We start from the raw sequence: 13471 nt of genomic DNA, 5'->3' as shown, positions 1-13471 counted from the left end.
ACAGTTTGCTCAGAAGTACAAACCAATAAAGTGTATAATTTAACCCTTGCTATTGCTTTAAGTATGAGAGTAAGTTAGATGTATTGGGAATGATTTATCAGTACTGCATGAATAACAAGTGCTCTGTTCTTGACTTAATGATACAATGAGCACTTTACTGTTATATTATACAGTGGTTACTGTAGTTAGAATGTGTGAGCTACTACTCTGCGTTTAGCTGCTTATACCTTACCACAGTTCTTAGTCTAGGGCAATATTTTAAAGGCTTGCTCACTCCCCAGTTTGGAGATGAAATGTATAACATAGAATTTTAAGGTGGGCAAAACCTATGGAATGTTAAATTTAAGTATGAGAGAACTGGAAGAATATCTATTATTTTTAGTACTTTTATTAAATGGAGTTGATGTTTTTGCATGTTAGAAATAAATGATCCTCAAAAGCAGATAGAAATGGTTTCCAAATAAAACTTGTTTTAACTAGGCCTACTTTTGACCCATCAAAAATGCCCTGTGCAATTTTCAGCAATTTTATTTTGAGGCATTCAGTAAAAGCAGGTACAACTAATATACCAAGTGGGTATATCAAGCTGCAAACTGAGAATAATAGTGTGCTGTGAAAGAACCAGTGTTTTTTTGTTTTATATTATATGGCTGTTTTCTGGAAAGGAGTTGTAAGCTTCATGGGTTTGAACAAAAAAAGATGTATATATGTATGTGTGTATAAAGAAGTTGGGATGGTGCTGCATATTAGACTGAGAAAATATATGGAGTTCCAAATACATATGCGTAGTAAGGCAATAATATTTTGATGTGGACATGAAGCATCATTTCTCTTAAAAGGACAAAACACTTTAAGTCAGCATGACTTTCAGACTTTGGATAGAGGAATGGAGAGAATATAGGGTTAAAAAAATACAAAAATTCTCTTAGAAAATTATTTGCCATACCACATGGAGAGAGAGGTGAACTTTACTAAGGTCATTTTACTAAAGCACAAATGTTGCCTATAGGAAAGTTCTGGGGGAAAAAATAAATTTTGTTTTGTTTTCCTGGTTCCTGAAATTAATTCTATGTTAGTTGTATTATAGGCTTTTCAGATATTATGGACTACTACTATGAAAATTTCTTTTATCAAGTCAAAATTGCTTGAATTTGGTCAGGAATCCAGAAGGTGGTGTTTGTATCTGTTTAATGCAAAACATGTCCACTACACCTAAAAATATTAGCCTTTAAAATTTAAAATTGTGTTGCTGAGAATTTCTATGATTAATGAATAAATTATTATGTTCGAGGAGGAGAGTGGGCTATCTAACATAAATGTGAAGCTTGGGGGTGTGTTGGGGGAACAGGACGACTTCATTTCCACGAGTGTATGCTGCTGCAGATGTTCAGTACTAAGGGAACATAATTTAGCTACAGAAGCAAGACGCTCTGAAGAAAAAAGGCATCCTGTTGCTTCACCAGCACACTAGGACTTAAAAAAACACCACCATTTAAGGTGAGTTGTGTGCAGTGAGAGCACACCCTGTGGCTTGGCAGTCTAGTCAGAAGGATGATACCATGCTGACTTTATAACTGGAGCTTTGAACAGTATTCTCATGGGTGGTAAATGCAAAACAAAGTAATATCAACTGGCACTTAATTCTGTGAGCTCCCTGCTGATTGGACTCTGCACTGAAATGGGACTCTTCCTGACAGGAAGTCGGCCTCGAAGTGTGGAGACCTCGGAAAATAGAGTGTGCTTTAATTTGACACCCTGCTGTTTTACAGCTAGCCTGTTTAATTTGAGACTATGGAAAGAGGTTTAGTGGAGGAAATGGATATGAGATTATGGAAAGTTCAGAGAATGGCAACGCTTGCCTGTGATTTTACACTAATTACAAATACATGAACATTTTTGTTCATTCTCGTAGACTAAGTCTTTTCTCTCTCTTTGTTTCCAAACAAGACTGTTCAATAAAATCAAGATATGGGGAGCAGTGCTGTTTGCTGAAAGTTATGACAGGAGAAGCTGTGTGTAGTGGTACTGTTAAGTTTGTTACAAATGTGTGTATATATGCATATACGTGTGTATATATATATATTAACCTTTGGTCATATTTCTAACTCATCTGTACCTTTTTACGTGTCTGTGGAACTGGGATAACATCTGTCTCTGTCAAAGGTGTTGTTAATTTACTAATCTTTCTATAAATGTTTTGAGATAACTTATTTAAGGTTATGAGGTTTTTCAACCTCATAATTCAGATCTTCAACCAACAATATTATATTGAGGTACATGTCTGTTAGTTTAAGATCCTAGTTTAGAGCCAAATTTAATTCAGGAGAATCTGAATCAGGGGCCTCTGAATATTTAAGATGTTTATTTTTACCTAAACAGAAATCTTTGTGTTTTTCTTTTTAAACAATTTACTAGGTAAATGCACATGAGGATTTGTACTGGGAGGAGCAAATTATTATTTATCATGTTTATTATTGTAGGAGCACATAGGGACAGATGAGAAGAGAGCCTGTGATGTTGGGTGTCATGTAATTTTGGAAGAGATATCTGAATAGTCTAAATGGAGGAGGCAGATTCAGGCTGAGGAGGAGAATGTAGTATGCAAGTGGAGTGCAATGGAAGAGACGCATAGTAGTCTAGTCGCCTTGGGGTTTTGGGGGCTTTTTTTGTTTGTTTGATTTGATTTGACTTAGCTTCCCCTTTTCTAAATCTTTTAAGAAAAGATCTGCGTAAAGAGAGGATTGCCAAAAGGAATGATGAGGGACAGCTTTGGAGATCCTGTCTTTTGAGTGAAAAGATGGGAGTGCTTTACATAGTTAAGTCTCATTCACTCAAAGGTGTGATGGTAGTGGGAACCTCATTCATTATTTGTGTGCATTCATTGTAAGATTTTAAGTTAAAACTAAGCTAAATTTGGGGAAAGGGGTAATATAGAGGGGTTTTCAGTTCCAAGATGGTATTCACCAGGTATATTATTGAGTGCTAATTTATTTAGTTAAAGCTTATCTGACGTTAATGGTGCTGTTGTTTTAGTGGTGGTGGTGGATGTTGCTGTCGGTGGGTTCAGTCTGTCACTACTAGTGCAGCAGCAAGGATGTCAGGATTTTCTTGTCCTTGTAATTAGTAGTTTACCTTGGGAGACATTTTTTCCCCCTGCATTGGTTTTACAAAAACTCAAAAATCAAATTCACTGTCAAGCAACAAAGTACTTAAATCAAGAAGCAGTTGTCTTTTTATATTCTTGCTATTCCTCAATTTGCTTTCCATTCTCAGAAAAAAATGATGCTACCACCACCACTTGATTATTCCCATCTTTTTCTTTTGTTCATCTTGCGTCATCCCTTTTCCTCAATTTTGTTTTTCTGACTCACTTCCCTTGACTTACTTTCTTGCTTCCCATTTCTACATAATTACGGAATTGTTTGGTACTTTGATCTCTCTTCAAGATTTGTTTCTATTCTTTCTCTAGCTACTGTTCTTCATCTCAGTATTGACAATAGCTGATGGTTAAAGAACCTGAAGAGGAAGCTGCAGTGGAAAAGGTCTGCTGCTAGAGGAACTCAGAGCTGACCCTTAGTGTCCTGTCCTGAGGAGGCATGGCAACAGCCTGCTGGTGGGGGGAGAAAGAGGGAGGCTGACCAGGTGGATTGCTTCCTCCATCAGAAACTGAAATCAGTGATCACTCTCTCGGTTTTCCCCATTCTACAGTTTGTTGCTCTACCTGGAAGGCAGAGGAATTGGAATTTAGCATAGACTTACCTGTCTCCTCTTAATGTAACATTGGTTCTGGGGATATAATTTTACTCATCAAGTCATGTGTTAGATCACTATATATGGCATGTAATAAGTGTTTTTCTTATACCTATTCATACTTTTTTGAAACAAAACATAAAAATGAAATTTAGGAATTTTGGTGATAGGCAGCTTATGCTCTGATATTTGTTACTGATCATATTGTATTTATGGTCGGTTATATTTTCAAAATTTTGTATGAACATTCTGATTAAGTGATTTCAGTTGTTTTTAATTACTAAAACCCTGTTTTAAGAATATTTGATATCACTGTGAATTATGACAACTGCAGGATTTGTTGCAAGATTTTGTGGAGGTATGTAATGGTTAAACATTGTATGTGCTATAATATTTTATGTACTATGTCTTTCATAATACTGTATATTTCATGATAGATCTCTGCAGTGGGAGAGAAGGCAGTAATCTTGTCACTTCTAAAATAATCTCAGAGCGTAAAATGCATTAAGTGCATTGTCCTGAGAGGTTGTATTTAGTATTTCACTGAACAACCTGGTACTTCTGTATGCATACTAATCCAGCTCTACATGTGTATAATTTATTTTCAGAATCTATAAAAGCTTATTGTGACTTGAACTCAAACTTTAAGCATTGAAATTAAACTCTCATTATAAGGTAATTTAAGGCATTTACCACATAACAACATAATACCAGTTTATAGGAAGCTCTGTTCACATGGAACACCCCAAATGGTTAAACAGCAGGGGAGTCTTCTGCTTTTAGTTAAAAAACTGCTGTTTCTGTATGGCTTATTTACTACTTGTTTAATTCTTAATGTAGTGTGCTGTGGAACTGAGCATGTGAAAGTCAGCAAAGAGTTCTGTTTTCTGCGTCTAAAGTTATTACTTGTTGTACAATAATAAAGGCACTATTTTATTGGGTTAGTTGTAATTAACTTCAGCACTAGGCATTGATATAAATCTTTCCTAATCTGTTTTCTTTACATTTTCATTCTTTTTAACTGGTTTAACATAGTTGCTTTCTGTCATCCTTTTACATAAGGACTAGGGTTGTAATTGCTTTTTTGAATTAGGCTGTCGGAAGCTAATGTGCATGTTGATCCAAGAATTGATTAAAGAACACTAATGAATTTCATACAGCACTTTTTAAAGATTTGTAATAAATACTATGTAATAAATGTTCTGTAGGAGTGATCTGTTTTACCATTAGAATTCAATACAAACAGTGTTGTCATGCTATGCAGCTGGAAAAATATTTCAGCACAAGAAACTTTGATTCTGTTTCATAATTAAAATAGTAAACAATTTTGTGATTATGAATATTATGAATAAAAAAATAACATTCCAACTCTTCCCCCGAGTATATTTTATGAAAGTAACTATCATTATTATGACCTTTGTTTCTATGTCTTATTGAAGGAAAAATACTTAAACACTTTACTCTTGTTTTTCTGTTTTTCTGCTCAGTCTTGGTGTTTGGTGTCAGCTGGGCCATGTGCCTTTTTAACTGGTTTATCAATACATTAGAGTACTTCATTAGCATTTTTAGTTGTTAGTTAACAGCATAGGTTTGAAACAAGTGAAGAATGTTGTGAGTTCTTCTCAGTCACTTTTGCAGCATTGAACTCATTTGTTTCTTGAATTTCTTGTCCTTTTCAGGGACAGGTAATCACACACTATCTCAACCCACCTTTATAGTTCATTGGTTAGTTTGTATTTGAGTGTATTTGAATATTTCCACACCTCGATAACCTCGGTGATATGCTTCCACTTGAAAAAATTTCTATCTCATCTAGTTAATTTCTACACAACTTTCTCCTATAACACTCCTTAAAATTTTTAATACAAAGACTTTATTTGTGTACTGTCACTAACTGATTTTTTGACAAAAAGCAATGTTTTTTTAATGGAATGCCAGCAGTAAATACTTTTTGTTGTAACTGAGTGCGTTTGATAGTTTTAAAGTCTTATAAAAATAATTAGCTCTTTTATATAGTTCTAATGGCAGCCTTGCAAGTTTCCCCTGGAGCAGTCTCTAATGAACAGGCCTTGCTTTTTGCAGTTGGGCTTTTGGATTCCCTAAGGACTTGACTTCAGACCTTGAAGGGCAGCAGCTGCCATTTGTCTTAAGACTGGAGTTGCCAAACAGACAGACCATGTACTAATAAGACACATTTGTACAGCCTGAGTATGTGGAACCCTGATAGAGGCCTAATGACGATTATCTGTCGAGAGTAGCTGGCTTGGGTTATCTGTTGAGAGTACCTAGCTTGTAGCTGGCTAGGATTAGAGTAACTTTTATCACCCTTATTGAAATCAAAACCTCTGTATTGATTAGTGAGCTTGACTTTGTTAGGTTGATACTACATTAAAGCTTTCATAGACAAACCATTATTTAGGATGGGGTAGCATCCTATTGTGTAATTTCTATAAATCCAAACCTATTTGATCAGATTTCTCTCAATAAAAATGTTCTGAATTCTTGTGATAGTAGTAAATATTTTTGCAAGCTATCTTTTTTCCTTGTAATCGTCAAGGTTCAGCTGCAGGGACATACTTCAGAACATAAAGGAGCATGTAAAATTCTATTCATGAAATTATTTTTTATCTAAATTCATTTCTGATAAATCTTCTGTTACTATTTTTTTATTTTTATTTGAGGGTTCAGATATGCTTGCATATGTACAGAATAAGATTTTCTCCAAATATTTTTTCTTGTCACTCTTGTATTGAAATATGTCACATCCTTACATAATTTTGCTGTTTTGTGCATTGCTTATTATGTGCTAATTTTGATATTAAAACAGAGCATGGAATTTCTAGGCATGGTTTTCCATAATTCCATGCCACGTTTTTCATATTTTTCAATGGAACTTTGTATTCTAAAATAATTAGTGTGCTTCAACTCTCTGAAAATTATTTCTGTTTGCAGATGTTCTGCTTAACATGGAGTTTAATTTTTTTTAATCATGAAAAACCCAGCTGAGATAATTTACTTTTAGCTAAATGTTCTTTATTGCTGCGTTTGTTCAAGCCTGTAGTAGATGTGGTGCTGAGAGAGTGGTGACACCAAGTGCAAACACTGCTGAAAAGTTCTTGATAGTTTACTTTAGGCACTTAAAGATTAGTATATCTCTCTATGAGCAAGTTTTTCATGCAGATTTGACCTTTAGTCTAGGATATAATATGTCTCTTAGACATATGTTCACACGTTTTACCATCCTGCTCCTTAGTGCTCTACTCCTAGTTGTCAGTACTGAAGTCATCCTTCCCATTTGTTTCATAATCGAAGTAAGTTACTGAAACTCCACCAGCTTTATGAGACGGATGGATTAGCAAAGAATTTACTATCTTTTTTTTTCTTACTTATGAATGTGAATTTCAAACATTAGATATAATTCTTAGTTTTGGAATATGTTAACCTTGTTAAAAGGATTTTTAATAAATTTATCAGGTGAATTATATAAGGGGTATGCGTATATATGTGTATATATAACCTTATATGAGACCTATAAATAAAAGTGGCAGTACAGTTTGCTGGTTTAAAATAGAACAGTCTTCGTCTCTTGGAAAATTTTTTGAATATTCTGGTCAAGATGCATTTTTTGTTTAGCAATTAGTCCAGTTGATGAATTAGATGTACAAATGTTTTTATATAGTTTTAAGAATATAGATTTTTGGTTAATTTTTTGAAATACGATTATATTTCTTTCCTTGAAGTATGAAAATGAAGATATATACACTCACTGCACACATGCAAGCACTTCAAACCCCAAACCAACAAAAATATTTATCAACAAGATTTTCTTGGCATTTGTTCAAGTTTTGAGGCATTTGACTGATTAGAGTTTAGGAATGGCTATACTGGGTTAGATAAAGGGATCACCTCTCCTGTCTTCAACTTTGGACCCAAGGAGAAGCACAAGAAGAGTAAAATAGGACAAGCGTATATGATACTCCTCCATGAGCATTCTTTCAGTTATTTTCAAGTTGAGGTATTTCCTGAATTGGATGTAGTTTCTGTATATTTAGTAAATAGTAGTGAATTTTCCTTTGTGAACTTGTTCAGTCCTCTCTTGATTCTGTTGAACTTTTAGTCATCACAACATCCTTTGGTGATGGTGACTGTGATCCACTGGTGTATAATCCATTGTGTGAAGAACCACCTCCATTTGTTTGTTTTGTAGCTGGCTCCTGCTAGCTGCTCCTTGTGGAAGAGGTTTTCAGGCCAGTGTGGGTAAATAACCACCTCCTTAAGGATTGCCTCTGAGCAAGGATATTAGGAATGAGTAGGGAGCCAACAACAAATGGAAGAAACAAGTGGTGATCTGGCACCTGAAAATGCAGAGGTCAGTGCAGAATTTCTAAAAAAAAAACCTTATGTAATGATGCCATATGAGACATAGCTTATTTTTAAGAAAGGGAAAAAGGGGATCAATTTATACCACATAAGCTGACCTCTGTAGTATGAAAGGCTTTTAAATATATTTGAAAACTGAAATAAGTATTCTTGCGGATATAGCAAAAATAAAATGAGATGGAACACAGAATTACTGGAGATTGTTTTGCTAGACTAATTTGGTTGCTTTCTTTGGCCAAGATTTATTTCCCAGACAAAGGAAATGTGGTAGTAATTTATATGAATTTTTGTGGAGCATTTGTTACTGTCATATGACTGATCATTAATTGAGATGAATTAGAAAAATAAACAAGCCCCAAACTGTAAAATAGATTTAAAAAAAAAGAAAAGAAAAAAAGAAGACTCAAATGGGGCAACACTAGGTCATAATATAAAGCTGGAGGGAGATTGTTAGTTTCTGAAAGGGTGGTTTTAAGACCACACTGTTTAATGTTTTCATTTAATGATCTTTGTGTACTCAATGAGAGTGTGTTAATGAAACTTGCTGATGATATAAAGTTGGTGCTATCAAGGATTGGGATATAATTTTGCTTCTGGGAGGGTTGTGCTGAAGCTTTGGGAAGTGCAATATGTTACTCCATATGGAATTATAATTCAGACCAGGCTTAAAACACCGTTTCAGGAAAGGATATAGTACTTGCATTGTATCTAGAGTGTTTACGAAAGGGTTTACAGATTCCATTAAGGAGTAGGTGAAATAATAATGAGCTAAGAAATTTCCACATAAGACAAAGTATTTGAATGTAATGTGATTTCTTATTTGTCTCCTTGCAATGCTTATTTTTCATTGTAGCCACTTGTGATAGTGTTTAGTGCTTCTAGGTTTTTCCCGTTTCACTATACACTGTACATTGACCAAAAGCATTAAAAAGAGATTGTCTCTCGGATACTAAACATTTATAGCCATAGGAAACGATGGTCAATTAAGTACAGCTTGGAACAGGTATGAAATAATTGACTTTGTTGATCTTCCCTTACAGTCCTTCCTTAGGAAAGTGCTGCAATGTGTTTTGTAGTTATTTAGTTGCATTAGTGGTTGAGTTTGAGGCTTTTAACATGTTTTTCCCTAATACCTTTGGGAGATGGATAACTAAGAGGTTGATATAATAATGCAATATGCATACTGAGTGTAATTGTTTGAGAGGCAACATATACTGTGGGGAAATATTGAATGGATCATGAAAGATGATGACCATTAGTTTTTTCTTTCAACTGTTAAAACTAGCTTTCGGGTGCATTCAGCTGTGATTTATGAAATTGTTTAGACTAACACCTTCTTTGATGATGTCTGTGATGTAGAGAAAAATGCTGAAAAGTATCATGAAAAATGCACTTTCTTTTCACTTTTGGCAACCTCTATCTTCACCAATTAAATTTTCAAGTATGGTGCTGAGTTCTGTTAAAGAGCAGACAGATATATTACTAGCAGAGAGCAACAGATGGAAGATGTCATAAATAGAAGAAAATTATTTTGCTTTTCTTGAGTTTTCACACATTTATGCTTACAGAGAATTATTTTAATTATTATTATACAAAGTTAAATATTTACAACTTGATTTACATTAAAATACAATTATGAGTATTAGTTGCCTAGATTATTTTGTTTAGAATATTAGGACCCAAAAGGTATTTTCTAATAAAAATAAATGCTTCTTAATGTTATTTCGGCCTTCTTACAGACTCACTTTAAGCCACGTAATGGTGGCAATAAGAAGGCAATAGGGGAGAGCTGGAGGAAGGATGGTGGGAGAAATATTATTAAGACATGTAGCAGTGCAAGCCAATGACCCTTGTAGCCTTAAAAAAAAAAAAAAAAAAAAAAAAACAGAAAGAGAAAATGTCATATGTGACAACATGTAAATGGAACATAGCTGACATATTTGGAATGTTGCTTGCCTAATAATGCATATAAACTAGTTATATAAAAAGTAATGAAATGTATTTATAATTCATGAGGAGTAATACATCACAAATTCCAATTATTGTACTCTTAATTCTGACTGCTTCAAAATTGTAATACAGTGTTGCAGCTTAAAAATTGTAAAAGAATGTTGGGCCTGGAACATTTAAAACCTTAAGAGATCAGAGTTGTAAATCCCTTTCCTGTGTGTGAAATCTGGAAATCTTTTTTGGGGGTGAGGGAAATATGTATAATAAAAAACAACACCATACTGTTGACTTTTGTGTGTGTGTATGTGTATGATCAAACCTTCATGTCACTGACTGAGAGGGGTAATGCAGTTTGCAAAACTGAGCGGCAAAGAACCTGCTCTCTTGATAAGGGAAACTAAAAACTCTTGCGTTTAGAAGTCTGAAAGTGATTTTAGGAAATATTTGCAGTTTTGCATTTTTTGCCTATTTTGGAGCTGACAAGGTTTTTAAGAACCACATTGATAGAAGTACTGATGTGAATGATCACTGGGATTATTATTTCGTACTATAAAGACTGAAAAATCAAGAAAGCTGATGTGGAAGAGCATATGAAACTAAGGCAGCTGTCTGACATGGAAACGTTTTATTGTTTTTGATTAAGAAAGATGCTTTAGTTACTGTACAAGGAAAACAAAAACAGTTAGGACTGATTTAAACTAAGAGTAGTATTTGGTCTGTTCTGTCCAAATGACTCCACCTTTCCCCCAAAATGCAATGTTCACACACTTGCTGCTCTAATTTTTTGCTCTATTAATTTGTTCCTATTGAGTGTGGAATTAAAAATCTTCATTGTGTTTTTGTTAGCCAATTCTCCTTTCTCCTGAGCTTTCAAAGGGGGAAACAAACACCAGAGATAGGTCATCTAGATTGGTTGTGTTCCAGCGTTCCTTTGATAAAGTAGATTTTTGGAGGAGCAATGAGTGTATGATGCTCGAGAAGATTACGGGTATATATGCAAAATAAAACTTTGAGCCATCAAAAAAATCTATATCTAAAGAATGAGCCTTGCATTAGTATGGAAGAGTTATTTCAAGCTTTTCCAATGTTCGTTAAGGCAAAGTGCATCTGTGACTCAGAGTAATTTCAGAATTAGTGCATAACATAGTGAAAGAAAAAGATGTGATCATTTGTGGGTTGTTTTTGCATTTTCTTCTCCCTTCCAAAGAATATAACTAATTTTGAGTGAATGATACTGTTTTGCTGGCATTGCTTTCTTACCGATTAGCCTGATAAGTGCTTTATAGTTTTGTTGGGGGTGGTGTAAGTTGCCAGAATTGAAAAGAAAATGCATAGCTTTTTAGCTGACACTGCTTTTTTGCTTGTTTTTCTTCTTTTCATGCAACTAGCTTTCTTTTGTTTTTCCAGGAGTGGCAGAACTCTATACAAAAGAACGCTGGCCTTGCCTTTATTGAGCTTGTCAATGAGGGAAGGTAAGTCACAATATTTGATAGCTCCTCTGTCCTAGCTTTCAGAAAGTTGTGTGGCTTGAGATTTTTTTAAAAATAATTTTTCTTTTTTTTATATTGTTGATCCCTAATGTAGTTCTCTTTTTGTGTCAATTCCTTTGAGTTTTATGAGCTTAAATTCACATTCTTTAATACTTTTGTTTAGTTTTAATATTAATTATGGCATTTTCAGAATCTGGATGCTTTTTAGTACCATTAAATGTTTCACTTACGAGTGTGTTGTGGATTTTCTTTCTTCCTGTTCTTGTGCACTGGTTAACATTGATACTATAATTTGTATTCAGCTAATCTCTTGAAGAAGGGAATTGATATTTGGAAGGCATTTTAACCAGGAATTGTAAGATAAGCCTTTGTCTTAAAAATTAGATTCTAGTTTGCTCATTTATTTCCTATCTACCTCATAAAATAGAATGAAAGAGCTTTACTTTAAAGATATTAAAAATTCTGTTAATATTAGCAATTCAGTTAAATGTTCTATCAGTAATGATATGTGTGTATTTTACTGGGACTTACAGAAAATGACAGAGCAGGTGATGAGGCTGTGCTCTTTGACTTGTAGTGACTACTCAGAACCATCAATATTTTATTCATTAGGAATCGATTGTTGAGGCAGACTAAGAGCAATATTTACTTTTCCTAAAGGATTTTTTGAAGATGTCTTAATGAGTTAGTTAAGGAGCATTATAAGAAAAGCCATCTTCTAAACCTAAATTCTGTTAGTAAGTAAGTTAAGCTAGTAAGAATCTCAGTAGAAAATCAATTTTACAGGATTAGGATAGCTACTGAATGAAAAACGGAAGTGTGTTTTTGGTGGTGGTGTTTTTGGTGGTGGTGTTTTTGGTGGTGGTGTTTTTGGTGGTGGTGTTTTTGGTGGTGGTGTTTTTGGTGGTGGTGTTTTTGGTGGTGGTGTTTTTGGTGGTGGTGTTTTTGGTGGTGGTGTTTTTGGTGGTGGTGTTTTTGGTGGTGGTGTTTTTGGTGGTGTTTTGAGAGCCTTACTGAGATATATCACATAAACTAAAATGCTATATAATTATCCTTTTAACATTTTAGGATGAGGGAGAGTAGCTATTTGAGATTTTTCTTCTAAAATGCATAGATATTGTCAAGATATGCCAAAGTAATGACCATTTTAATGGTTGTATTTGGGTTTATGATAGGGGAAACACCATTCTGAGGCAGAAAAAAACATTTTGCTACTAGTCTTGATCCCAAGGGCCAAGGTAAAGTAACAACGGTGTTCAGTTACAGTGTTAAGATCTAGCTTGTAGTTGTTTCCTATTATGTGAGGCTGACCTGTCTTGACCTCACTTATGAAGTGCCTGCTGTAAATTTGGCCCTTGATTAATGTTTTATTAGCACAGATAATGCAGAGATCCCACACACATGTAAACCACAATGGAAGGTTCATCTGAGTAAGATGATTATCATTAACAAATCCATTACTGAGGCTGAATTGTAAGCAGCAGTTCCCCTAGTAGTTATTCTGCTTGTCCAGGTCAAGTTTTCAGAGAGCATTTTATCTGTAAAGGTGTCCGGGATTGACCATTTTCCTTGATAAACCTACACTGCCCATCACAGACACAGATGGAATCACTCCCCCACCTCCATCAACATCAATAACTTATGGGCTAGCCTTAGCAGAGCGGTTGTCTCAGGCACAGATGATCTCTTGAAGACTGAAAAGTGTGGTTTTGGTTAGCAAAAAATATCTAAGTAATTGTTACTTCATTTTGTTCCTGACTCATGTAGCAGAGCTGTTTTTAAAAAAGCAGGAACATAACTGTCATTATAGGGAGAAGGGATTCAATTCTTAAATATGCCTCCTTTTATCTAGTTCTTTTTCTCCATTGCTGTTTATAGGATCATTTAAAGTTATTGCTGAA

The 13471-nt window shown here is 34.5% G+C and overlaps 1 protein-coding gene across 1 annotated transcript in view; it reads left to right on the top strand.

Annotated features, from left to right (window-relative positions):
- Positions 1-13471, top strand: part of LRBA (LPS responsive beige-like anchor protein) — a 376211-nt gene that overhangs the window by 84058 nt on the left and 278682 nt on the right. The window contains exon 31 of the mRNA XM_013951635.2: positions 11488-11552. Coding sequence (XP_013807089.2) covers positions 11488-11552 — 65 coding nt within the window. The remainder of the gene's footprint in view (positions 1-11487; positions 11553-13471) is intronic.

This window comes from Apteryx mantelli, chromosome 5, assembly GCF_036417845.1.
Source record: "Apteryx mantelli isolate bAptMan1 chromosome 5, bAptMan1.hap1, whole genome shotgun sequence".
Taxonomy (NCBI): Eukaryota; Metazoa; Chordata; class Aves; order Apterygiformes; family Apterygidae; genus Apteryx; species Apteryx mantelli.
Note: the sequence above shows the minus strand (reverse complement) of the source record. Positions and strands in the feature narration are given on the sequence as shown.